This window comes from Rhinolophus hipposideros (assembly GCF_964194185.1).
Source record: "Rhinolophus hipposideros genome assembly, chromosome: 4".
Classification (NCBI taxonomy): Eukaryota; Metazoa; Chordata; class Mammalia; order Chiroptera; family Rhinolophidae; genus Rhinolophus; species Rhinolophus hipposideros.
This window is the reverse complement of record NC_138050.1, coordinates 45,819,268-45,846,919: the sequence shown is the minus strand read 5'-3', so window position 1 is coordinate 45,846,919 and position 27,652 is coordinate 45,819,268. Positions and strand designations below refer to the sequence as shown.

Below are 27,652 nucleotides of genomic sequence, written 5' to 3'. Positions count from 1 at the left end.
GTCACAGGAAGTTTTTAAAAATTTAATTTCAACTTACACATATTTTTATTGCACAGAAATAGGGACTTTCTAGTATAAAATAGATATGTACAAATATGTACTGCCTATATATTATATATGTACATAACATTTTATCTTATGAGGGAAGAATGGAATTCTGAACTTAAAGAGAAAATGAGATAATATAAAATTTAGAGTCATGTCATGAATTTTTTTGAATGGCAGGTATCAAATCACTACAGTGGAATATATTTTTTTTAGTTTTATTTGACAATGCTGATGTTTACAATCTACCTGAAATCCTCTGCAGCAAATTAAACAACACAATTTTGAAGACCACTAATTTAGAACAATTTCAAGTGTTTTGACCACAATTCACATAAGAAATACATTTTGCAATGTGATTCTGTATACACATTATATTATTTACAAACAAAATAAAAGATTCGTGGAACAATCTGCACTTTGTATTATACCTTTTTTTTTTTTAATGCTAGTAGTGACACACTAAATTGATTGGATGACCTCAGCAATTTGAAAAACGATGTAGCATTGTTTTCAAAGGGCAAGGGTCTGGGTATTGAACCCTGTGCAGCATGTACATTTTAAATGAAGGTCATGAATGATTCATTTTAAATATAAATCGTGAATGGTTTCAGCAGAGTAGTAGAGTGGTGGGGGCAGAATCCACATTGTGATGGATTGAGGAGTGTAGGGATGGTTGTGGAAATAGTTGTGTAGACAAATCTTTCCAGTTTTTTTCCTGGGGTATTTTATTTCTATAAAGAAAAAAAGCTGAATCAATATGGCAAAATGTTGACATTTGTTAAATTTGCTTGTTTATTGCATGATTCTCTGCACTGTTTCAGTGTGTGACATAGTCCCTAAACGTTTGCTTCCGAAGGAGGGAGAGCAATTGGATGGTAACTGGAAAGGAATGCAGGGTTGGGGAATAGGCTGATGAAATAGTTTTTTCCAATAGGGAGCCAGAGATTGAAAATATAGGGGAGATGGTGTTTGATGGAAAATATTTGGGATAAATGTTTTTACCCACACACACAGAGATTACCCAGGAGATGACAAGGGCCTGGGACATGGCTGTGTAGTGTCTGGATAGACTGAGACTTGCAGAGATTTTAGTGCTCTGGTGTGGTACAGACAAGGCAGGATGAGTCCCATGGCCTCTAACCTGGACCAGAAGTAGAGGGAGCTGCTGGATCTGAAGGGCCAAAGCTTCACTGACCCATGTGGGCCCATAACTGAATACCAGATGGGGCAAGGGAAGGCTCAGTGGATGCCTAAGTGGACAAATAGCATCAAGGTCCAGCTGGCCCCACCCTCACACCTGAATCCCTGTTCCCAAAGACTTAAGCACAAACCCCCAGGAAGAGAGAGGCACCTTAAATTAAGGTATACCACCCCAAAAGAACAAAGCTCAAGAGATCTTTATGTTGGATAATAAAGAGAATATGTATAAAGAGAATATAAAGAAATTATGTTGGATTATAAAAAGATAATTATATTCCTTGCCAACTTGGATTGTGGACCAAGATTCACATCCATTACGTTGGCAAAGATTAAAGTGTTAGCCTTTCAGAAGTATTGTAGTTGCACTTTAAATAGAGCATTCTTGCCTACTAGAAGGCTTTCAATACCCAGGGGAGAGAACTTGTATGGAAACAAGTATGTCCCATCCCTGTACCAGCCTTTGCCAAAGGCTTCTGCACCCTTTTCTGAAAAAGGTCAGTAGGTCAGATGCCCAGGACTCTAGTCTTCTAGGGCTCCTTCTTCCCCCGACCCCAATACCACTCCAAACCTCCATGTTTGTGGTTCATCTAAATGGAGCATTTAGTCTCTGCCTGAGCTCTTGGCCCTTAACCTCTAGCACTTATAAACTGAGTTGATGGAACACTCCTGATTACTTCTAGTAACCAGATATCTGAGTCCTATTAAACACGTTAAAAAACAGAGTTCTATTCTTCCTTTTACTAGTAAAAGGTCATCTTGGTAAGGATTTTTGTCTGTTTTGCTCACTGATATATCCCAGACATCTAGAACAGTGCCTGGCACATAGAAAACACCCAAGAAATATTTGTTGAGTGAATGGAGCTGCAGTATCTCCTGTGTCTGAGGCTTGTCTCACTATAAGGCCAAAGGGGCTGCCTACCCCACTGGAGAAAGCAGCCCAGAAGTTTTAGCAAGGGGCTTCTCTGGAGTCTGAGGAGTTTGGAAACAAGTTGTCTTCGCCTACCCAAGGACATAGGGGCACCGACTGGCCAGTTCTCCACTCTGGCCCCTGTAGTAGATGTAGGCTTGCTCTGCTAGGCTTGGACTAGAAGAGCTGATGTCCTCAAATTATGTAGCTCAGCATTTCTCAAAGTGTGGTTCTAGGACAAGCAGCATCAGAATCATCTGGGAACTTACTAGAAATGCAAGTTCTCAGGCTCTTCTCCAGACCTACTGACCTATTGGGGGTCTGGCCCAGCATCTGTGTGTTACCTCGCCTTTCAGGTTACTCTGATGCTCTCTAAAGTTAAGAATTGAAGGTGTCGCGGGATGATGGGCAGCATGATGAACTAGGGTTGGAAGCTCAGGACCCATTTTGAGTGCTAAGGGGGTACGTGTCCAAGCAAGGAGATGCGCCCTGCCCTCTGGCAGTTCCTCAGGCAGCTGGTGATGAAGCCGGTTTAGAATGCACAGGTTAGGCCATGGTGAATTTCTCTGGTTGACAGCCCCTGTGAAGTGCTGGAGTCTATAAAGGTGGGCAGGGAAGGAGTGAGGTTAAATTTTTCTCTTCTAGTCATACCAAGTTCTGACTAGGTAGATGGTTGTTCTGTTGGAATCGCAAGGAATGAGGTATAGTGATGGAACTCAGAGCATAAATGAAGCTGTGTAGTACAAGAAATACAAATATCTGGCAAAGGTCAAGAGGATAGCGGTTATCAGAGGAGACTTGACGTAGGGGAAATCTAAGAGTAAGCTCCTTTGAGGGATAGATGGACTCCTGGGAAGAGATGGTGTCATTGTCTTTCACTCCCTTGACAAAAGGAAGGTTCTGACTGAACCATAAACTTTATGGTTACTCATTCAGATATTTAAGTTTTCATAATATAGACCCCAAAGCCACAGTCCTCTACTACCCTCCCCACGCGGGGAACAAATACCCATCTGGTGACGTACACTTTGTGTAGCACCTATGTGAGTGCGACACATGGCAGGCCAGGATCAACAGCTCTCCCTTAGGCTGATAATGTCCTTTTGCTTGTGACGGCCCATTCTCAACCCTGGAGGAACAAACAGAAAGCTATGAAGTCTGACATAAGGAAAAAAGAACTGGAGTCTCCAGGAGGGAGAGAGGTGGCAGTGGCTGAAGGTTCTGTGGTTGGAGTGCTAAATAGGACATCTTGTCAACAGAGGTACTTAATTGTATCTTGACTATAGCAAAGAGTGGTAGTGCTATCTTGTTCCTTTGTGGTTTGAGATCTCCCAAAACTAGGGCTGGTTAGGTAGAGGTAATGGACCAGAGGGCACGTACACTACAAGGTATCCCCACACACAAAAAAAATCTCTTTTGCTTCTGGGCAGTGCAAAAGAGCTGACCTGGTTCAGATACCATAATAGGAGAAAGGAGGGATGAAGTCATGCTACTTCCCCCCCAAATCAGACCAGCACCACTAGCATAATTTGTCAGTAAGTTGACTAAGAACTTGGCAAAGTTCATCAGACTTACAGAGTATTTGGGTGTCCATGCCACTATTTAGGACAAAGAGCTTTCTAGTACACTGTACGCGTCCCTTGTCTGAGTTAAGAAACTCAGGAGTTAGGAAACACAGATATGGATGGACTTCTTGGTGGTTGGTTCTTAAAGGGCTCAGAAGCTGAAGCTATCCCAGGAGTTGGGGGATTACAACTACATTTATGGCCATGATTCCTATGTAAACCTCAACCTATCCTATAGACTAAGGAAGGAGTTTTTAACAGTTCAGAGTTCTGTCCTTTTGGAAGGCAGTCTTGTTTCTCCCATGTTAGGGTGATTAGGAAAAGGTTTAAATACAACCTAATGGTGGAAGCGTGAGTTGAGAAGAGCCTTGCAAGGATAAACTTTGATGCTAGCTGAGTTCCTTGGTGGATGGAGCCACCTGGCTATTGCTGGCAAGTGGTAAGCTGAGGGTCAGAGGGCAGTATGGCCACAGGCATGGCTGTTTGGCTGGAGGGAGGAGACAGGGTTCTAACTAGCTTGTCCCAAAACAGGGAGCAACGCAGGGGTGTTCTCCTCTTCCCGGTTCTGCCCACAATACACCTCTATTCCCCTTATCTAGAAAACCTCTGCCTCAGTTTTCTTAGTTGCAGAATCTTGAAATAACGTGAAGTGTGCTTAGGTCTGGAATACGTGTGGCGCCCTTCACCTAAATGAATGGAATGGAGTCGCTTTCTGAGAAGTATGCTTCCTTCCTTGTTTTAACAAACTCTTCCAGCAGGAGGCAGCACTAGGTTGAGGATAGTAACTGGAAACTAACCTTCATTCCTCTTGAAAACCTATGTATGAGTAAGGAACAAATGGGGACTCAAAGGGCTTCCTTTAAAATTTGGCTTCCTGTGCTTTGGCCTCTGAACGGTTAGGGGAAAGAGGAATTACTCTCCACTTTGGCCATGGGGCCTCCTTTCCCACTTTCCCTGCAGGATACACTCATTCAAGAAAACTTAATGTTTAGGTGTCCTACTTTTCCCCAATTAATCTGCAGTTTCTTTATCTTCTCATGCTCATTTAATTTGCTGCAGATGAGGAGGGAGGCTTGCTTTGTTCTAGTTATTTCTAGAAACCGAGGTGTCTGCTGCCTGTCACTGGGGTGCTGGCTTTTCCACACAGGATTAATTGTCCCACAACAAGGAGCACATCCTCTGCTCAGTGGGGCAGGGAGGGCTCGCCATACTAAATTCTGAACCTTATTTTGAGGAGGCCAGGTTTCTGATTTCAGCAATGAAAGCTGAATGCACAAAACAAGAATCACACGTGGCCTCAATCCCTAAAAGTATATCACATCTTCTAGGTCAGCTCCTGGACTGCTGATTTGCCCACTCACTGCTGTATCTTCAGTGCCTAAAACCGTACTTGCACATAGGCACTCAATAGATAGCCCTTCTATAAATGAGAAAATGCTATCTATCAATCTTCTTTCATGCCTTTGTTCCCTCACCCCACCCCCAATTCTAAGCAACTCACCAAACATCTGAATGACTTCCTGTTGTAGTTCCCTTCATCTTTACCTAACATCAATCATCTCTTACTGTCTTGTTCTAATACCGCCAACTAACATCCTAGTTGCCTACAGCTCGGAATCTATAGCCCAGACCTCAGTTCCAACCAATGTGGTATAAAGAGCGTGGGCTTTGGAACTGGACAGATAGAAGCTGGAATCCTGGTTCTGACGTGTATTTGCCACGGACATGTGTTAAATAGGAATAAAAACACCTAATTTTAAGTCATGGGGACCATAAATCACATTGTAGTAAAGCTCCAGACATACAGAAGGCATTCAATTTTTGTCTGTTTGAATAATCTAAGCCTATGCTATCTAAATTTACCAATACACTGCAGACTCACATATCCTTACAAACACTGTATTCATTCCAGACCCGCCTTTGCTCAGGCAGTTTCCCCTACAGCCTCCACATCCTTTGTACTCTTCAACTGCTCCTGTCAGCTGACCTGTCACCCTCACTCCACTTATTTGCACTTAATCATGCCTCCTGGGATTATTTTTTTCTCAGGTATTTGTCTTAAAATTCTCTTGTACCGCCTCAAGATCTAGCATGATGCTGGGCATGGCTAAGCGGCTTAGTAAAGACTTGTTAAATCAGAGTGAGGTTGGATTTAGCTGGAAGAGACCACTTGCTGGGTCTATTAATGAACCCAGCTTTTCCTGAAGTACTTGTTTTCAGACCATAGGATTTCTTGGTTGGCCACGTGTGCTTGTGTCTTTCCTTGAGTCATTTCAACGGTGATAAATGTCACACTAAAGGCTGCCAGTAGAAAGAAGGCCTCCATTGGAACCTCAGCCTGGCTACCTGGGAGCTGGAAGGATGCCCACAGCTGTGCCAACAGCAGCGGGGTTGGAAAATTACTGGCAGTTCAGGTCCCTATACTCCACTCATGCTCACTGGAAACATTCCCCAACATTCTGTTTTTGGCCTTCTCGCTGTTTACTCTGTGCAACTCCTAAACTGCCATTTCTTTGCCATCTTTTCTGGGTCACCCAGACCAGAAACCTCCATGACACTTCTCTCCTTCCACCTCATCAAGTGCTGTCAAACCTCCTTTCCCAATGTAGCTTATTCCCATCTCCAGTGCCCTGGTTCAGCCTCTTTGTTCATGTATGGAAAATATACATGCCATTCCTCCAGCTAAGCTGCTCTCCTGGCTCCTGTACCTTAGGCCATTCTTGACCCAGGAAGGCCCTCCCGAAGTTAAAATCCTGTCGGTCTTATCAAGTCCCTGCTTCTTTTTAAAGGATTGATTCTCTTAACTCATGGCATCGACACAGCCTCCACTCATAGGACAATCACGTCGCGTTTTATGACACTGATGAGTGCTTTTTTACTACTCATATACCTCCCAACTTCAGATCAGGTTGTAAGCTCCTTAGGAACACACATCATAGCTTAAACCACTACTTTGTATTTTGTATCTGTCTGTGACTATGTCCGAGTTGTCACTGGGTTCTCCAACTGCAAAAACAGTGCTTTTGGTGATGCCAGACAGTGGGCAGGCCAAACTGTGATGGTTTCCTAGAGTATCTTCACAAAAGCTTTAAGACCCAGTATTCTGGGATGTTGAATTGGACCATGGGAGCCTTGTCTCCCTAATAGGATTTTAATTTCCGCTAGGAAAAGAACTGTGTCATAGATCTGTGCCACTCCCCAGCACCTAGTCAGAATGATTCTCAAGAAATACCTGGGTTTTCTGGAGGACACTTTTGTTCAGTGGGAAAGGTGTACAACTTGTGAACAATTTTTCTTATTGTCAGAGAAGCCAATTTTTAACCCATCTCTTGGACTCTGAGATGTAGGACCAAGAAAGGGAATGATCTGATCATGCAGACTTGTGAGCAAGACCTCTTTCTGGTTGGATGTCAAGAAGGGAGAGAGTAAGATTCTTTCCCTGTAAAGCTAAGGCATTAGGGAGGCTAATGGGATCTCTAACTTGATGCTAGTTGGAGCTTAATTGTTGTCTTTGCTCTGGTGGTGACCCCTCCATAGTTTCACTTTCCATCTGTGTGAAGAGGGTGTGTTGTGTGCCTAGAGTCAACATGCCACCGTGGCTGGGTCTTCCCCACACCACCACCAGGCACATCAATTCCAGCTGCCTTCAGTTCTTGGGAGGGGAGGGGACTCCAACGCAGCTATCGAAAAGTACAGGCAAAGGACTTGAGTACTAAGGTCTGCTGCTCCCCAAACAGCAGACTGAAAAGTGCTATGAGCCCAGTGTTTGTACAGTTCATGCCAGCCCCCACCTCTTGAGCAAAGGCCATCCATCCCCCAGCACATCTTATGATGAGAAATACCCAGTGCCTCTTAGCAAAGACCTCTGCCTGGCATTCAAGGCCCTTAGAGATCTGGCCTTTTTTGGCTATTTATAAAAGCCATCCCCACCCACAGAAGTTGCCTGGACAAAGCAGGCAACTTGGTGCCCTGTCCTTGTACACTCTGGATCTGCAAGACCTCCTGACCTTGGCAACACTGGGCCCCTGCCCCGCCAGCCCACTCATTCTCAGGACCCAGTGGTAGTGTCACCTCCAAGAAGCCGCCACCTGCATCGACAGCTTGCTGGTAACCAATCCTATATATATAATCTCTTTAATGCTACCTTTTCTTACAGGAGAATGTTAAGTTTCAATGAAATCATCAAGGCAGACAGCTTCTCTCATGTTTGTAGCCCCCATGACAGCTCATACAAAGGGGTCATTCGACAAACATCAGAGGCACATCAATCAAAGAGACTCTACACTGGCCAAGACTCAGGCTCTTCCCTTTGACTCTCACAGGGAATGGAGCACAGAGCGAAGGTGACCAACCGGTAATTTGACGGGCTTAGGGGGACAAAGCCCAGAAAAGAGCTGGCACCCACCATTGAAAAACGAGATGGAGCGTAGCACAGCTCAAACCCAGTACCGTCGCTCAGTTACTAGTGTGTGATTTTAACTTCCGAGCGAGTCTTCTGAGCTGTAAAATGAGGATAATGTTTGCTCTGCTTATTTCACAGGATCAGCATGAGAATCGAATGAGATAATGTATAGGAAAGTGCTTTACAAACACTGTACAGACAGTACTTGGTGTTAGTTACACATATAGACGTTGAAAAGAGCTCAGACAGGGGCTGACTATTGGCCCTAGAGCGAAGGTGGCTTTTATTTCCTCTCTTGGGGCAGGAGGAGGAGGGGCGCTTTCTCACGCATACCAACCTAAGGAAGGGGTGGGTGCACCCCCAGAGGACAGGGCTGGAAGAGCCAGCTGGTCACTCAGAAGGGCTCGTGTGTGTGCACTTCCTGGCCCTGGGCTGCAGAGTGTGTTCTTGAGAGTCACTTCCCTTGGGGTGGCAGCTCCTGCATGAATGGAGGCACATGGAGGTATGTGCTGGTGTTCACGAAGAAGGGGGAGCAGGTGCCCTGAGTGAGGCAGGAGAGGACTGGGGTGGCTGACCCCACACCCAATGCCTGCCCAGGATGATAACTTTCATAAGGCCTGGCTGGTGTGATTCTTTTCCCGAGAAGGGCCAGAGGTACCCAGAGGCATTGTTCAATCTGAGGGCTGGTCCTTTAAATGTCCATCTCAAATTGTGATTCTTCACCTGGGGAGAGAAAGGACAGAGGGCCGGATGAGCAGTAGGCTAATGGTAGGGCTGACATTTTAGAGGTCAGGGAAAGGTGTTTTCAGTCTGTTGTTCCTACCAGAAAAGCAGGGGCCAGGTTGCTGTTGCTATGGAGAATGGAAGGAGGGCAGGACTACACTACGTATTCCTGGAAACACAGGCCTGAAGGTGCCGTGTCTGGCTCGGCTCTCTTCCCCAATCCCAAAGGAAGAACAGAGACCCGGTCTCCCACAGGAGAGGTGACAGGCCTGAATTTTGTAAAATTTTTGGTAAGAGTGGATGGTTACTTGTGACTTGTCATAAACTTCACAGAAAAATATTCCTTGAACATAAAACTTTTTTGAGCACGTGCCCCAACTTTTGGTTAAGAAAACGATACCATGACCTCCTGGGCACATCCAATTGCTCGTGGAATAGCCTGACCCCATGATAAAGCAGTGATTTGGGTAATTCAGCCACTCACTACCCTCACCCCACTCTTTCCACTAAAATTCCCAAGTCGTCATGCTGCAGCAGGCTGGTTTTCTTTTTAATGGAACTGCCTCACTCATGATCTCTTGAGCAAGGCTGCCCAATGTTCTATAGAGCAAGATGCCTGCTTTGGCCCCACAGGGAAACAACTGGCCTCTTCTGGTTATATTTATAAAATACGTAGGTCCAAGGCCAGGAGCCTTGGCTTCTTACATCCAGTTAAGCAGAATGAAAAAGATGTCCCCCCCTCACCACCACAGCCCATCACAACAGCTATGCCACATGACTCTCCATCCTGTAACACACAGCAGGTAACCCTGCTGCCTGGTGCCGTCCTTATTGCTCTGTGTGCCCCAATTCACTTCCCTCCCTCCAAGTCTGAAAGGCAAGGCAACTGTTGCCTGTCTAGGGCTGTAAGTTCCCAAGGTAATTGTGAATCACGTCCTTCAGGCCCCTGGTAGATGGATTCTGCTGCTGTCAGCAGAGCGAGCCCAGCCTGAGGTCCCAGCTGCTTCCTGTCTGGCGTGTTGTACTGCTTTCCGGGTGAAGGGTCAGAGGGCTCCAGGCTAATTCAGTTTGTCTGCAAGTGCTTACACTGCATCCTCCTGTGGTGGGAGAGCTCAGACTCTCTGGCAAGCCATTCACTGTGTCACAAAGAACGCATTCACACACACCTCTGCCTGGGGTGCTGCTCTGATTACTTGGTAGGGGGGACCAGGAAGGACCTAGCTACCCCATGGCAAATCTGCAGAAACAACTGCCTGCACTGTTTCTACCTGTCTTTATCAAGAATCCACTCGTGGGCCAACACCCTGACAGAAGACATCCTGGATACCTTTTTAGGCCTATAGACATGTAATTTCCTAGAGGGCAAGTACACTGTGTCTTTGATAAGTTGTCTCCTGCACAAGAACATCTTGGGTATCTCCCAAGTATTGCAGATATGTGGTAATGCTTCAGGGACTATTATATAAAGGGGCACACCAAAAGTTGCTACATGGAGCTGCTCTCATCTCAAACAAAATTCCCCGGTAATTAGATTACCTGATGAGGCCAAATCACCCTTCCTGTGGTTCTTGGACCCCTTTCATGGGGTCCAAAGTTGGTACTGGTAGAAGTTCTTCTCACCTCTCATCCTGACCTCCCACCCCCAGGTCTCTAAGCTGCTCTACAGAGGATGAAGCACTTACCATCATTCCTTCCCTGGCAATCCCCCTAGTGCATGGGACATTCAGGCTACGAACATTCCCATCCCAAGGGAGAGGCTGGCCAAACCCCGCCACTTACCACCTGCAGGCTTATCTTCCGGGCTGTTGCGCAGGTGGTTCTGGCTGGCTTCTGCGGTGGGCTCACTGCTGGCAGGGCTAGTGACCCCGGGAATGGTGGGCAGGTCCCGTGGGGGTGTTTTGGTCACAGGTGAGTTCCGACACTCCATGAGGAACTTCCGGTCGTAGATGATCCTGGTACCTAGAAGGGAAGAGGGACATTGGGAAAGCCATTTTGAATCCTATTCCTGCTCATTTTTCCACTTCTTTGAGGCATGGCTGCAGCAGAGGCAGCAGATTTTCCAGTAAAAGCTGGACCAAGGAGGAGTGAGGCTTATTCAGGTGGCAGCCCAGCACTCTGCTGCCACCGAACTGCCCTGACTCCCAGTTACAAAGGGTGCTCTGATGGAAGAAGGGGCCCACGGGCCACCAGACTCTTTCCTTTCTCCCCTCAGAGCTCTGCACACTCTGTGCTCTCTCCTTAAAGCCCATCAACTCACTTACCTAATTGGTGCTTAGTATTATTACTTGTGACAATCATATTCTACAATGGAGAAGGTACGTTTTTTACTCATTTTTCAATTCCATCCTTACAGTACCCTCATGGGATATCCAGAATTTTTAACTCCATTCTACAAATGAGCAGACAGAATATGAAGTGATTCCCCAACTAGTAAAAATGAGAACTTTCCTGCCTGGGCTTTGTGGAGAGGGGTGACACACCAGCTCTACCTGCTCCAAAAAGGGTCTCCTGCTAAGTGCATCTCCTCTGTGCTGCCCTGCTGTGCCCCTGGCACCGGTTTCCCCACTGTTCTGATGTGTCACTGCACTTCAGCGTTTGTACACTGTCTGCATGCCACTCATTTTCCACTCTCCTTTCACGAGTGTCACCCTAGGGTGAGGACCATGTCTTCTAGAATTAGTCACTATCCTAAAGACACATCCAAGACCCATGCCATGAGGGCAGGTGCCTGAGTGATGCCTTACAAAGATATAGTGTCTAAGGTATAGGACTCAGGGTTCTAGTGGGAGACGCAGTTGATTCATCAAATAACAGTGAACAGTGACAAGGTTATTCATGTTTTGTCCTTGTTTAATCCTGATTATTTCTGAAGCACCAGTGTGATACCAGTAATATAACACCTCACTAATATTAGCTGATTGCTCCCTTTTCAACAAAAAACAGGCTTCAGGCTCAAAGCCTTCAGCAGGCAGGGGGATCGAGCTAGAATTTAAAACCATCTTGTTGTCATTATATTTCTTTTTATAGTTACCTTCTATTTATGGCAAGTGAATCTGGTTTTCCATATATAGTCGTGATATCAAGTAGTTTCTTTTTAATATATAATAGGATATAATTTAACACGATAATAGTATATAAGTTATATACATAACCAAATATAATAAAAGTGAAATTAAAAAGGAAAGGTGATATAAAAAATATTAAATATATGTAAAAGTAGAACGCAAGGTACGATAAAACTGCAGCTGGAATATGAATGATCCAAGTTTAGAAACCATGATTTTAGGACTTCAGGAATGCCCTTCTTTATCAATAACCCTGCAATTTCTCCCTCACTGAAGGGCTCTGAGGAGTGACTTTCCAACAGCTGGAACTTATTTCTCAGAGTTAAGCACAGGCCTCTCTGTTAACCCCTGCAGAGGAACGAGTCTGCATCTCTGAGCTCTGAGTGTGAGTTCATGAGGTTGGGCTCCAGGTGGGACCCAGGATGCTGAAGGGCAGAGCAACGGTGAGGGACACCTAAAGATGAACTTTGCCTCCTCACACCTGTTATTCCCAGTCTGACTCTAGGCGGTCACCCAGTCTCGCTCTCCACATCTGAGAGGCAGTCAGGCTGAAGCTGACAGCACTGCTCATCATCACCAAGCAGGGTAAAGTTCACCGCTCATATTTCTTAGGGGGAGGGTATAAAGAAAGAACAGAGAACCAAGGCTGCTCTTTAGGCTCTGCTACGAGCCAGCGGTATGAGTGTAACCCTGTGCTCATGGCCCTCTGAGCCTGCCCCTCCGGCATTTGGGCCTCAGTTTCCTCATTAGTCACATGAAGGGCTGTGTGCCTATGAGCCCAGTAGGTTACAGAGAACAATGGTGCCCTCTCCTTGAGGGAGGATGTCTTGGCTACAGATGGGACCATTTTTCTGTTTATTAATCCTTAAGGCTTGGCACCTTCTTTCTTATGTCCTTGCTTCCCCCCACCTTTGCTTTTTTGTTGGTTAGTTCACCACAGAGTAGGGAACTGACCCTATCACAGTGGAACCTAAAAGCTGGAGAGTCAATAGTCTCAAAAAAGAACTTGGAGGTCAGCAGCTTCTGGAGAGGTTCTTTCAAGGTCACTAGCCTCCAATGATTTTTTAAAAAATTGTGGTAGGGCAGGCCCGGTGGCTCAGGCGGTTAGAGCTCCATGCTCCTAACTCCAAAGGCTGCCGGTTCGATTCCCACATGGGCCAGTGGGCTCTCAACCACAAGGTTGCCAGTTCATCTCCCTCAAGAGATGGTGGGCTCTGTCCCCTGCAACTAGAAAACGGCAACTGGACCTGGAGCTGAACTGCGCCCTCCACAACTAAGACTGAAAGGACAACAAGTTGAAGCTGAATGGCACCCTCCACAACTAAGATTGAAAGGACAACAACTTGACTTGGAAAAAAGGCCTGGAAGTGCACACTGTCCCCCAAAAAGTACTGTTCCCCTTCCCCAATAAAATCTTTTTTAAAAAATTGTGGTAAAATATAAATAACGTAAAATTTACCAAATATACAGTTCAATAGTGTTAAGTACATTCACATTGTCATGCAACCAATCTGCAAAACTCTCCTTATCTTGCAAAACTGAAACTCTGCATCCATGAAACAACTCTTCATTTCCTTCCTCCAACCCCTGACAATTACCATTCTCCTTTCTGTCTCTCTGAATTGGACTCCTCTAGGTACTTCATATAACTGAAATCATATAGTACTTGTCACTTTGTGACTGGTTTATTTCACTTTACATAAAGCCCTCTAGGTGCATCTGTGTGATATCATGTCAGAATCCTCTTCCTTTTTCAGGCTGAATAATATTCCATTTAATGGATATACCACATTTTGTTTATCCATGGACACTTGGGTTGCTTCCACCTTTTGGGCACTTAATTAAAAATTTAAATCCTCATTTGTGCTAATAAAATCCATAAACTAAGTGACAGGCACGCAAGACACCCAACACCAGAGTATTTCAGCCGAGGGGTAAACAGTGGTGTTTAATAGCTAGGGCACTTAATTAAAAATTTAAATCCTCATTTGTGCTAATAAAATCCATAAACTAAGTGACAGGCACGCAAGACACCCAACACCAGAGTATTTCAGCCAAGGGGTAAACAGTGGTGTTCAGAAAGTCAGTTGACAAGGCACCTAGTCTAGGAGGGGAGGCGGGGAGTGACAACAAAGCTACCTGACTCAATTAGGGCCAGTGAGCAATAGAAGCTGGAAATCAACGTGGTGAAAACGTTTTCTGCGGAAGCTGCTTTTGCTTGTTAAGCCTTTTCTCTTCCATCCCTTCAAAGGACCCACCACTACACAGCTTCGATTAACAGTGATCTTCTAGAAATTCGCTCAGCCTCCCACAGATGAGGCATGCTTAACAAAATTTTGTCCCACATTGTGAAAAATAGGAACCCTTGGCTGAAAATGCTGCTGTGGTGTCCTGGAGCTGGAGACTAGACCTGCATACAGGAACAGGAAATGGAAACCAGAGGGAGATGTCAAGGTCCGTGGAAAACACTTAGCAGCAACAACTGGATGGTGCTGGTCCGGTCTGGTCTTCTCGGGGGGTGTGGCTATCACACCAGGCAATCTCCACACAACACTCTTTGGCTCAGGGCCCACTTCCTCTTTCCATATTACGGAAAAGAACCCAACTCTACTAGATTTCTACAAACGAGCACGAAGAGCTTTTGAGGATCCAAGTGGCTTCAAGATGGCAGAGCCAACGTATTTTTTCCTGCTGCTTCTCTCAAAAGTCATGCAAAACACCAAGAACAAGAAATAGAAGCACATACTCCAACTTGGATACAAGAGGGGCTCAAACTGTTTCCCAACTCACAACACATGAGACAGAAAATAAAAGGAAGGATGGTTCTAACAGAGAGGGAAAAGGTGACACCTAAATGCAGGGGTTGGGGGTGTGGAGGTTATAACAGGAAGCAAGCAGAGTTTCCCAGAGAACCCCAGGAAGGTTCAGAAATTAGAAACATCATAGAAAACGGGAATAGGGACTCACAACAGGGATAGGTTCCATATGTCCCTCACCCCATGAGGGGAGACAGAAAAACTAACTTCCTGAATGATGAACCTCAAACCCCCTTCCCTACCCTGCTTCACAATAAAGGGCAAAGATAAAGACCTATAGAAATTAATTTGGGGAGGGATGTCCCCAGTGAAAAAGACGAGCCGGCCACCTGATTGAGCCCACTGGTCTTAGACCTCAAAGGGGTCTGCCAGTTGAGCACCTCACTCAAATGTAAACGACTAAATGTCTCCATACATTTCTGAGAAAAGTTTACATCATTTAAGGAGAGATCAAAACCAACCAACAGGAGGAAACGTAATAAAGGAAGCAGACGACTTTAAAGAACAGAAAGACAAAAATATGAATAGACAAAAAGATAACAAATTAGAGATCCAATATTGGATAATAGGAAGTCAAGAAAGAGAGAGAGAAGAAACTGGTAAGAGGAATTTACTTAAATACTCATAGAAAAAAAAGATAGAAAAATTTCCTGAATTGAAAGACATGAATCTTGAAATGCCACTTTGAGTACCCAGTGCAATGAATTAAAAACACCAATTTAACATTCATTGTGAAATTTCACAATACAAAGGATAAAGAGAAAACCCTAAGATCTTCCAGAAAGGGTGAAAAAAAGAACAACTGCACAGAAGGATTGGGAATAGAAATGGCACAAAACTTCTCAACGGCAACGTTGAACACCTGAAGACAACAGATCAAGCCTGAGGGAAAACTCATTTTGCCTTAGTTTTATACCTAGCCAAATACTAATCAAGTCAACATAGGATAGAGATACTTTCAGAAAGCTATCGGAGGATGTATTCTACCAAAATTAGAGAAAAACAAGAGGTTTCGGGGAATCCCATGTTGACAACTGTGTGGCAGATGCAGAGCAGCTATTAGTTCAGGAAAGAGGAAAAAAATGGACTGATAAATCAAGAATTCTGCTTTGTGTATAAAACCATAGTCAGAAGTGCTGGAGGGCGTGGGAAGACTTGCAATAAAAACTAAGCACATTTTAAAACGAGGCAACTTTTTTAAAAGTTGTAAAAAAAAAAAGCAAATGCTATTGTAAACGACTTGGCTCATCAAGAGTCATCAGAATCAAAATAATGAATATGTATTTTTAAAAATTTGTGATATAATTATATTGGGATAATGGGAGAAAAGAGGGTGTACACACATCAGTAAGTCATCTTCTATCGAAAAAGCAAGACAATAAATAAAATCAAGTAAAAGTTAGAAGTATGGAGGTAAATCCCCAGAAAGAGCTGAAAAATGTTGTTGGTTGCTTCTAATGGGTGAGACGGGGGTAGGAGAAGCAAGCGGTTGCTGTTTTGTTAGAAGACTTCTAGTACTTTTGAGTTTTAACTATTTATATGTATAAAGTATTTACATGCAGTAACTTTAAAATACTTTTATTATGAAAAAAATCAAGCACATGCAAAAATAGAATAATTATACACACACCCATATATATACAATTTTGATTGTTTTTTAAATTAAGGGACAAGTTAAATAAATTATGGATCAAAATAAAAACAAACAAAAAGAAAATGAATAAACTTTGGATCAGACCTACAAATACAATGCTGTGCAGCTTCCTAGTTGGAACAAGAAAAGTGTACATTGTCCACAATATACTGTAAGAAGTCACAGAACTATATGTATTTTGTGTTTGGTTACCTCTGTTGGGTGAGATAAGGATTACAGCAAAATAACAATCTTTTACACTGAGCATTTTTTCCTTTTTTTTTTTTTTTTAAAGATTTTATTGGGGAAGGATAGCAGGACTTTATTCTTTATTGGGGAACAGTGTGTACTTCCAGGCCTATTTTCCAAATCAAGTTGTTGTCCTTTTAATCTTAGTTGTGGAGGGCACAGCTCAGCTCCAGGTCCAGTTGCCGTTTTTCTAGTTGCAGGGGGCGCAGCCCACCATCCCTGGCGGGACTCAAGGAGTTGAACTGGCAATCTGGTGGTTGAGAGCCCACTGGCCCATGTGGGAATCGAACTGGCAGCCTTCGGAGTTAGGAGCATGGAGCTCCAACCGCCTGAGCCATCGGGCCGGCCCTTTTCCTTTTAATACAAAACTAATAAAGATATCATAGGGACATTAGGTCAACAAATAAGGATATAGAATCAGAATCTCCTTTTCTAGTAAGTCAAGTTAAAACTGCCTTAGCTGTAAATAGGTGGACTATCCCCCACCCAAAAGTCCACGGGGCCTTCTGTTGGCCTGGAGATGCAGGGATGAGCTCACCCCTCCAGTGCCTCTCTGGTCTGGTGTGTACTGGCCCCTGTCCACATGAGACTTTACCTCCCACTAACTGTATTCAAGGATAGGGACCCTCACTTATACATTTATCAATCTTTGCTCAATCCTACACCCTGAAAGTAGGTGTGCTGATCTCATGTATTCACTCATAGAACCCCTTTGTACCAGCACCATGCTAGGTGCTAGCGATACAAGCAACAGGCAGATGTGGTAACAGCTCCCTGATCTCAGACGCAATTTAGTTGGAAAAGAAGGACCTATAAACAAAGGATTACAGTCAAGTGTGTGAAGTCTAAAAACAAAGGTAGATGTGGGGACCACAGAGGGACAGGGGAGAGACCTCCCTGTGTGTGCCAGTCAGGACAGAGATACTAAGCTCCCTACCAACCCCGTCTTTCGGCTTCCAGGCAGCCTGATCCTAAACCCCTGAGCTAGAGAAACATCAGGTCACTCCGATTCTGCACTGCCCCAAAGTTGGGGGGGGGGTCCCTGGGGGAACTGGGCTGGGGATGACCTCGGCTGGAGACACTGGAGATGCAGAGCAGGGGATTTCAGAACCTTGTTGGGGAGAATAGAGGTGGATCCCCCGCGTTTCAAACCTTCTGTGTAGCTGGGATCCTGTTGGGTGCAGGGGATAGAGTTCAAGGTTGAACTACCTGTACAGAAGAACTGAGGCTATTTTCGACTGAAAGCCTTTCTAAATGTATCACTACATAAACATATGCAGGCAAAATGTAAGTTTGGAGGGCTGCAAGTTTCCTGCGCTGTGGAGAGGGCGTGGGAACAACAGCTTGAGATGAATGCTTGCTGCTGTTTCTATTGCCCAGTGGTTAGACACCCAGCTCTCCCATTTGCTAGCTCTAACGACTCTGGGCAAGTTATTACTTAATCTCACAGTGCCTCAATTTATTCTCTTATAGAACAGGGGTGGTGATGATAGTGCCAACTTTTATAGGGTTATTGCGTGGATTAGAACAGTGGCTGACACAAAGTAAGCCCTATGAAAATAAATCCTAACTATTACCATGACCAATATGGCTTCAGGTGACATATTTCACCATTTATTCACTCCCATACACACCAATATATGGTCAAAGCTGGGACAAATCAGGGGAGAGGCAAGCAACCCTAAAAAGAGACTTGGGGGGAAGACGGGGAGATGGGAGAGGGTAAGGGCATTACCCATTCTTTTGGGGCCCACAGAAACATGCCCCAAGAACCACCATGAGCTTTGGCATGTTTGGTAACCAAAGTCATTGGAAACAGATGTGCGCCGAATACCAGAACGGTATGTTTTCTTTCTCAAGGCAAGCTCTGTTGTGAGGACAGTTTGCTTGAAAGTATAAAGTGACACAGACGGTCCCCTAGGATCTGATTTCCTCACCTATAAACAAGGGCAGTGGACTAGGCTCGTTTGCACTATTTTCAAAGCACCAACCCTGCACCAGGGTTTATAGGTAATCTCTAGGGTCTGTTCCAGCTCTGATACACTACCATTTATTTTTAGGATCTCCGTGTTGGCAGGCGCTTGAAGTGGTACAAATAGCACTGGCCCCAGAGGCAGAAGTTCTGGGCTCAAACCTGGGCGCGCCATGTACCAGTCCCCTGACCCCGAGGCACAGCTTCATTCCTCAGCTCTAAGAGGAGGGTACTCATATAACCCACACCTCAGAGGAGCATCGTGAGGATTAAGTAACATAACGAATGTCCTGATCCCTTGCACAAGAATAAACCATTACATCCATATAATTGCTATTAAGTTATTCGTGAGAGCATACACAATGGAGAAAAAAGTCACAAGCCAGGAACAGGAAGCTCCTTGGAGGCTGAGAAGCATTTATTTATGCCTCCCGCAGCCAGTACAGGGCTGCGCAGGTGCTCAAGAAACAGGCGTTGCATGAATGAATGCTAAGATTTTCAGGTAAGGTGGCTACAGCAATCACTGTCTGTTATCACTGCCTGCTTGTGGGCCAGACACTGTACTCACAGCTTGACATGCTGGGTCTCAGTGCGCCCCCACCCCTCCAATAAGGGAGTACATTATCCTCAACTTGTAGACAGGAAACTGAGGCTCACGAAGGCTGTCATCCCACAGCCATCCAGAGGCAGGCCTAGCTTGTTTTGCCTCCAATCCTGAACACTAACCTCTGTTTAAAATTAGCAAGGCAGATGGGCTACTGCGCCTGGGCCAGCACTGGCAACTGGAAAAATAACAGGGGTCTTCAGACTTTTATTTCTTCTTCTGTTTGGACAGAACATGATGTTCCTTGAGAGAGGCCTGCTTTGATTTCTTCTCCATCTCTCCACAGTACCCACACTCACAGTTCAAAATGCTGCTGGATGTGACTTCTGTAAGTTGAGAGGAGCTCATCCCTCACTTCCCCTTGGGCCTCCCCTGGCAGAAGCTTCTTCCCCTGAGCAGGGCAGGATGTGAGGCCTAGCAAGAGTACAAGAATGGAATTCCTAGAACTGCTGTTCCCATTCCAGGGAAAGGGAGAGCATTGCACAACAGGGTCAGGGGTAGGTTTGAATGCCTGTGCTCAGACACCAGCTAGCAGTCTGTGGATAAAACCCTCTGGGCAATTTTAAATTCAGCTGTCACTAGCTCTGTGTCAACCTGGGGGCAAATACATAGATGTGCCAGGGTCTACCCGGGGTCTCCCCTCTCCTCCACACACTGGGCAGAAACTGCATGCATCCAGGGGGCTTTTCTTGCTGGGCTGTGTGTTTAGCAAGCAGAGCTGACTTGTCAGAGAGAAAATCTTGGTGAGAGAAGCAGAGCATGCTCAGTCCAAGATTTTTCTTCACTTCTGGCCCCACCAGCTTTGTAAAGAGAACAAGGATCCGGAGGTTTCTCAGCTTCCAGGAATCTTATGAAGCTCCTCGAATACCAAATGCGGGTGTTCAGGAGTGGCAGATAGCCTTCGGGCTAGTCCCTCGCCTCAAAGGAATTCCCTTGAAGGGAATAAGGCCAGTTTATTTGAAAATTAAACAGGAGGAACAAGGCTTTTACAGAAATATTCAGAACAAAATAGCTGAAATAGTTATTCCAAGGGCCGGCCAAGCTCCTTCCCCTTCCCTCACTGCCCCCAAACACTTCAAAATGCCCATGTGCAGAGCAGGGTGAGGTGACCCCTGAAATTCACTACCAACAGGGAGTGCCCCTCTCTCCCGTCACAGAGCAACAAATGCTGTCTTTGGAAAGGGGAGGAGCCCTATTTTTTGTGTGAATTGTGTCCCCCTAAATTCATATGTTAAAATCCCAACCCCCAGGACCTCAATGTATTTGAAGATAAGGTCTTGAAAGAGGCCATTAGGTTAAAATGAAGTCATTGGGGGTGGGGCCCTAATTCAATGAGAGAGAGAGAGAGAGAGAGAGAGAGAGAGAGAGAGAGAGAGAGAGAGAGAGACCACAGAGGAACAAACCACAACCACAACCACAATCATGAGTAAGAGGGCGGCCATCTGCAAGTCAAGAACAGGGGCCTGGGAGAAACCAAACCTGACAGCATCTTGATCTTGGACTTCCAGCCTCCAAAACAGTGAGAAAATAAATTTCTATTAAGCCACCCAGTCTGTGGTATTTTGTTATGGCAGATCTAGCAAATTAATATAGGCCTGCTTTCCCCTTTTATTTTGAAGAGCAGATGAGAGGAATCTGTTTTCACACACACACACACACACACACACACACACACACACACACACACGCTTCAAGGCAAGAGACCTAGTTCTTAACCTCCACACTATATGCCTCACCAGGAAACCAAAGGGAATTCTGAATCCACCTGCGCCTCCTGGTATTCTCACTCCCACCCACTTTTGGACTGCTGGGCTCAAAAACTTGACCCATCCTATTGCTAGTACTCAAGAAAATCAAGGATATTCAAATGGGAGAGCAGGGCAAGCATGAGCTCCTTTGAAGGGTATTCCCAAAGCCCAGCCCCTTGGAGGAGAACCAGAAGGTACGCTGGATGGTGCTCAATAAGGGGAGGCATGACACAAAGTATAATGTACTATCCACTTGCCTGGCATCATGGCCACCTCTACAGTTTGCTTTGTGGAGCTAAACATAAGGCCTTGAAAATGGGGCATGGGATCTATGACTCAATGTTCTCAGGAAAATGTCCACTGTTGTGAAACCAACAGCTGATTCACAGGCTTTTGATTCCGATCTGCTTCTATACCTGGCGTCGGCTCTGCTGGCCAGTTAAGTTCCCTCATAGGACCATCCTTTGAGCCTAGTAGAAAATGGTCTAAAAACATGGCCCCCATAACTCCTCCCATACCTGTTCATATGGCTTTCATTGAACATGGCCCCCATAACTCCTCCCATACCTTTTCATACGGCTTCTTTTATTCAAAGGCAGCTATTTCTCCCTCTCTGAATCTGGGCTAGCCTGTGTCTTGCTTTGACCAATAGAATACAGTATAAGTATTGTTTTGTGACTTCTGAGCCTGGACCTTAAGAGGTCTTGGAAACTGCCATATAAATAAGCTCAGGTTAGACTCCTGAATCGTGTGACACCAAGAGGACAGAGAGAGCTCCCAGCCTTCCAGGTGTCCCCAGCAATGCCCCAGATATGTGGGTAAGGCCATCTTGGACCTTCTAGCCCAGGGCAATCCCACTGCCAACTGTATGCAGCCAGATGAGTGAGCTCAGGCAAGATCATCCAGGAATGCTCAAGCAGCCATAAGAATGGAGAGAAACAATAGATTGTTGTTGTTTTAAGTTAGTTTTGTGATGGCTTGTTATACAGCTATAGCTAACTGATACAGCCATTCTCATCAAGACAAGTATCTCCGGGCAACTGGTGAGCTTTGATACTCGGGGCCTGGTCTCTGTCTGAGCTTGCTCTGTGAAATTTCATGGGCATAGACACTGGATTACAAGGCACCTTTTATTAACCCATGTCCTTGAACATCTAAAAGCCATGGACAGATGTCATCTATTCCTGCGTAGTCAGTGATGCTGGGTGTAAACAAGTAAATAAGGAGCATCAATCCCATTGTCTGAGATCCTGGCCCCAACACTGACTTGTTTCATATAAAAAAGTCACTTCCTTCTACTTTCTGCTCACCAGAGAAAAGTAATATCAGTAATATTGTTATTGGAATAAGTGGGAAAGTTCAGAGAAAGTTAGTTTCTGCCCCTGAGACATCCCAAGATAAACAATTATGTCCTGCAACTGAAAGGACAGAAAAGACAATTTAAATGCTATCATTAAGCCAGCTTAGACCCAGGCCTGGTGGTAAAAACAAACAAACAAACAAACAAACAAACAAACAAACAAACAAACCCAAACAAAGACTAGATTACTCTGAGAATGCTTTCATCCCAGGATTCTTTTCAACCCTTCACCTTCTAAACACTGGACCTGGCACTTAATCCTGGAGATACAAAGATGAGTAAGACTGCTCTGGAAGAACTTCCTGGCTAACCTAGTGGACACACATATAAACAAATACACATGATTCATTTGTTATGAATCATAACAGAGGAAGAACACTGGCATGGATCTAGGTAAGACCAGAAAGCAACAGTTTTTTGTTTGTTTGAACACAAGAATCTACGTGTACAAATGAACAATTTTCATTAAAAACGTTCACCTTGGGAAGCAGTCCTTTTCTCAATACTGCTGCCCTTTCCTAGGAATGACATCAAATAAAGTCCCGTATAAGAAAATGCCTCACTACCAACAGATAAATACAGTACTACCCTGCCTGCCCTTTCACCAAATTTGGTAATAAAGGACTTTTTTGCTCTTTCAGGGAAAAAAAAGAATCAAACTCCCCTTTCAAATCATAAGGCTCTGCCACCTTTGAGATATTGAAAAAAATATGTAAGCTTCTGAATGCAATTGAAATTTAACAGCTATGTCTGCTGTGTTAGAATGTGAGGCCTACCAGGTGACTACTCAGAATGGGGAATTCTCACTTGAGTATCATACAAGTTCTGCTAGTTATGGGGTTGTCTGTCTAATTGTTTCATTCTGTAGATACAATTTTGATGCTTATAATTCTGTTTCAGGTGTGTCTTTGTCTTCCTCGACTAGCAATCCAACCTCTTGAGATCAGACTGACTTCCAGTTCTGGATATGGTGAATGCTTTAAAAATAGGGAGGTTTGTGGGCATTGGAGAGAGTTTGGGGTGCTCTATACCAGGGCCTCCATCAAAGTCTTTATTGAGGGACACAGAGTGGAATGTTCTAAACGCTTTAAGAGGAAGCAGGTCAGTATAAAAAGAGGCCCATTATATTTCCCTCAGTGCCTTAATGTCCTAGTCTTTTTAATGTGTCCTTAATGAGATGCAGTCTCCCCTACTTGACTAAGGCCTCAGGACACTGGCTGTGTTCTAGCTTCAGGGCCCCGCAACCTCCCCCTCTTCCCGGCACTGTCTGTTCCACAGCCAAACACTTGGGAGCTGCTCCAAGGTAAGCATCCTGGGCATAGACTTTGTTTGTCTAACCAAACAGGGTGCCATTAACACCTGTAGCCTTACCTGCTTACCTCTGATTAACCTTATCCAAGTACAGGGCTAAGGTATGACCACCACCCAAGCAACTCCTATAGGCTTTGGGGTCAAACATCCAACATGGAGGTTAGTGGGGGTGGGGCGGAGCAGAGGAAGGTTTCTGACCCATTCAAAGGTTCTGCTAGTTTATGGTGTCATTAGAGATTTTCAAGACTCTACAGACTCAAATATTCATAAATGGCACCCCCTTCAGCAAATTTCTCTAACGTTCTCCAGACATCTAACTTCAGATCAGTGGCTCAGCCTGTGGGTAGGTTAATGACCATGGAAAGTAAACTGGAGTTATAAATGGAGATGGCTCAAATCAACTGCTGTACATTTTCCTCCACGGACAAACAGTGCAGTGCCATTCCCAGTAAGAGTGACTGCTGGACACTTACTTCAACAGCTCCTGACACCTCCTGCAAATAAGTGAGTGCGAGCACCCATGTAGACTCTCTTGTCAGACCCTGGTTTTACAGATTGATGCCAAACCCGACCTTCAGAGAATCATCATTTTTTTTTACTAGGACCCAAAGCTCTGAAAAGGTGAGAGAAGTTACATGCTAAGACCCCCAGTGGATGCCTGAAACCACAGATACTACCAAACCCTGTGACTAACGGGCATATAGCATAGATGTGGTAGATATGCTGGACAGAGGGATAATTCACTACCCAGGCGGGACAAAGAAGGGTGAGAGAAGAGTGGCACAAGATTTCATATTGCTAACTCACAATGGTGTACAATTTAAAACTTATGAATTGTTTATATCTGGAATTTTCCATTTACTATTTTTGGACCATGGGCAATAAACCAAGGAACGCGAAACCATGGGTAAAGAGGGACTACTGTGCTCAGAGTGTGGTATTTAGATCAATCACTGGGATCTAGTTAGAAATGCAAAATCTCAGGCCCTACCCCAGAACCTACAGAATCAGAATCTACATGTAAAAGAGGTCTCCAGGTAATTTGTATGCACACTGAAACCTGAGTAAGAACCCTCTAGAGTGGACCAAAAGGGCACCAGAATGACCTTTTTTCATTAGGTGAAGCTTCCCTGCCCTGGCAAAGGGTAGGGTAAATGGGTTTTGGAGGAAGATTTTACACCTTGGCTAACTGTGGCAGGCCAGATTTGCTAACTGAGGCAGAAACACGTCAGGATTCTCTGGTTACGGCCTGTGAGCTGCACCTTCCCAACTAGACACCCGACAAGAAAGACCTGGCTTTAGGTCACGGCTAGATTTCTTCCAGTTGGCCTCCCAAACTAAGTTACACCACGATGCAGAAGTCCCTCTCCCAACTAAAGACCTTCAATGAGAAGAGAATTTGCTGTAGTCTGCCAAAAACCACCCATTTCCCAGTCCAAAGTGAGAAGTGGAGAGTTTCCTATAAAGAGTATCACTGGGTATTGCTTCCAATTTGATCTGTCCCCAGCCAACAACAAAAGGTGCAAAAGAGGGCTTCTTGAGCCATCAGGCCTACCTCAGTACCCAGCTGAACAGATCAAGCAGAGATTCACACCCTCATTTGAAAGAATCCCCAAATTGTCAGGAAAGGTCCTGGCAGACACATCATGAGGGCAGAAGAAGCAGAACAGTATGGACTACAGAAAGCCGTGGAACGAGAATTCTTGGCCAAGAATGAGTCAAGAATGGCAAGAAGAGTAGCTGGGAACTTTTCCTCAGATCATTTTTAATAGGAGAGAGAGCAGTTCTCTCTATGCTTGGCTGCTATTTTTTGTTCAGTTTTGGGGAAAACAGTATGACACTGGACAAGGGACACATGCATTTAAGCTTTGGGGCCTCGGTGTCATGTTCTGTAGAATAAGGTTGCATAGCTGGACAAGAAAATCTAAGATCCCAATAATTCTAACTCTGTATGTTTTGGATCAAATAGCCTAAGACCTTGGATCTGGCTGTGCTCGTTGGTGGTGGGACAGTTGCCTGAGAAAATAAGCATGTGGCCCCCGACGCTGGCAGACGAGGCTGAGCCCCGCCTGCGTGGTCCTCTCCCTGGTCTCTCAGCGCAGCGCCAGGACCTGCGGCCTTTTTCGGGTGAGCAGTTTGAGAAGGAGCGGTGCAGGCGGGTGTAGGGGAGGGAAAAAGGGCAAAAGGGGTGAGGGCAGTAAGACGATGGGAGGGAAGTGGTGAGCCGCGAGGAGGATTTCATTATGCAAACAGGCGGGCAGGTTTCATCAGCGCCTTTGCGCCAGGGCTTCGGGGCTGGGAGGGAATGCCTGGCTTCCGAGGGCAGCCCAAGGCTGGCCCCCACCCGTGCCAGCTCAGCTTCCTCTTCCTCATCCACTCAGCCAGGTCACACGGCCCCCCCTCCCCCCGGACAAAAGAAAGTGTTTTTCTGCACAGCCCAGCCGGCCACCCTAGGTCCCCCCGCGGAGATCCCAGAAGCGCAAATGGGAAATCTGCCACAGGTGCCGACGAGGTGCTGCTGGAACAGGAGAATACCCTCAGCCCAAAACCTCCGTCAGAGGGTGCATACTCGACACAAAACCGGGGGATAACTCGAGAGGGAAAAAGGACTCTGCAAGAGTCATTTATCCCAACAGAGAACCCCCGTCCCATCCTCTAAAAAAACCCAGGCCAAGCCTCTCCTTGATCCGTGGGCCACGCAGACCCCGCCGTATTCGGCCTCAGAACTGCCCCCAACACCACAAGGGGCAGCACGCCTCGGCGTGTGGCAGTCCTGGAAGCGTGTGCATCTGTTTGGGTGGGAGGCACTCAGCTGTCTCTCAGACCAGGAGGAAACTAATGCGGCAGTTTGCAACCCGGCGCTGGAGGACGCATCCAGAGGGCAGGCAACGGGAGGTGGCCACCAGCTTGTTCCCTCTGGCCACCTCCGTGACCCTCGCTGCCTCCCTGATTCCACTTACCCGTTCTTCCCAGTCACCGCGCCCCTGACCCTGGTTGCCCAGTCCAATGGGCGGCCGCCCATTCCCCCGATCTGCCCAGTCCGTCCTCCCCACCGCCAGCACCTGGAGCCCCAGAGCCCGCGCCTACCTCCGGGAGTGGTGCTGAAGAGCGTGCCACCGGGGGTGGTACTGTAGTCCCCGGGCGGCAGCTGCACGCCGTCGCTGAGGACCACCCGGCGAGTGGCGGGGATGGCCCGGCTTGGGGTCTGGCTGCAGCTGCTGCCCCCGGACATGGTCGCCCGCGCGCAGCCCCGGCAGCCGGAGCGTGGTCCTCCTGCCCCTCCTGCCCCTCCTGCCTGGCTCCGCCTCGCTCCCGCCGGCCCCGCCTAAGACCGTCCCTTCCGTCTTTTCCGCTCGACGCCCCCTGGGATTTGTAGTTCCAGCGATGCCACCGCCCACCCGCCTCGGAGCTGCTGCCTCCACGTGGGATCCCCTGTATCCTTGGATGGGAGGCCCCTTTCCGACAGTCTCCTGAGCGCCGGTGCCAGCGCCGCCCTACTTTTGCCTGCCCCTTTAGGTCCCGGGTCCCTCCAGGCCACGCCGGCGGGGACGAAGTGGGGTGGGGAGTGGGGCGTGGGGAAGCTTGCCTAGGTTAATGTCTCACTGGGTCGGGGGCGCTTCTCCTGATTATATGGGGATCCTAGACCACTCGGGCCACTTTAGGAAGGCCCGCATTAGGACATCAGGCCGTTTGTTTCCCCCACCCACCTTGTTCCGTGCTTTAGCTTCTCAGATGAAAAAGTGGGGATTGACTGTTTATTCTCTCGTCGTTCGGTTTATTGAACATTCACAATGTGGCGGGCGTTGAAGAAATGGGCAAGAATTCTCGTGCCACGGCTTTGGAGAGAGTGTGCTAGGACTCGTGGATAAACCACCCAGCTGCGTGGTAGAGCTAAACCTAGAGCGAGATGGAGGTTGGGGTTGGGGAGAGCTAAGAGTTGATCAAAGAAAGTAGACTTTTGTTTGGGTTCAACGACCCACAGACTGCCTGACATTTAGTAGATACTCCTTGAGTGCATGAAACAATGAATGAATCTTCAAGGAGATCCC

General features: G+C 46.1%; 1 protein-coding gene across 2 annotated transcripts; it reads right to left on the bottom strand.

Annotated features, from left to right (window-relative positions):
• Window positions 1–269: 269 nt before the first annotated feature.
• Window positions 270–26,945, bottom strand: EIF4EBP1 (eukaryotic translation initiation factor 4E binding protein 1). Of its 2 annotated transcripts, XR_013993236.1 has the most exons (4): window positions 26,691–26,894; window positions 10,625–10,804; window positions 8,460–8,845; window positions 270–3,284 (listed from the first exon to the last, which is right to left on the bottom strand). XR_013993236.1 is itself a non-coding variant. In XM_081046798.1 (3 exons), exons 1-3 carry the CDS (start codon window positions 26,833–26,835, stop codon window positions 8,814–8,816), a joined length of 357 nt encoding a protein of 118 aa, XP_080902924.1. In that variant the 5' UTR covers window positions 26,836–26,945; the 3' UTR covers window positions 7,839–8,813. The 2 variants fall into 2 exon arrangements, 1 of the variants encoding a protein (XP_080902924.1); XM_081046798.1 differs by lacking the exon at window positions 270–3,284 and having other exon boundaries at window positions 7,839–8,845; window positions 26,691–26,945.
• Window positions 26,946–27,652: the final 707 nt, after the last annotated feature.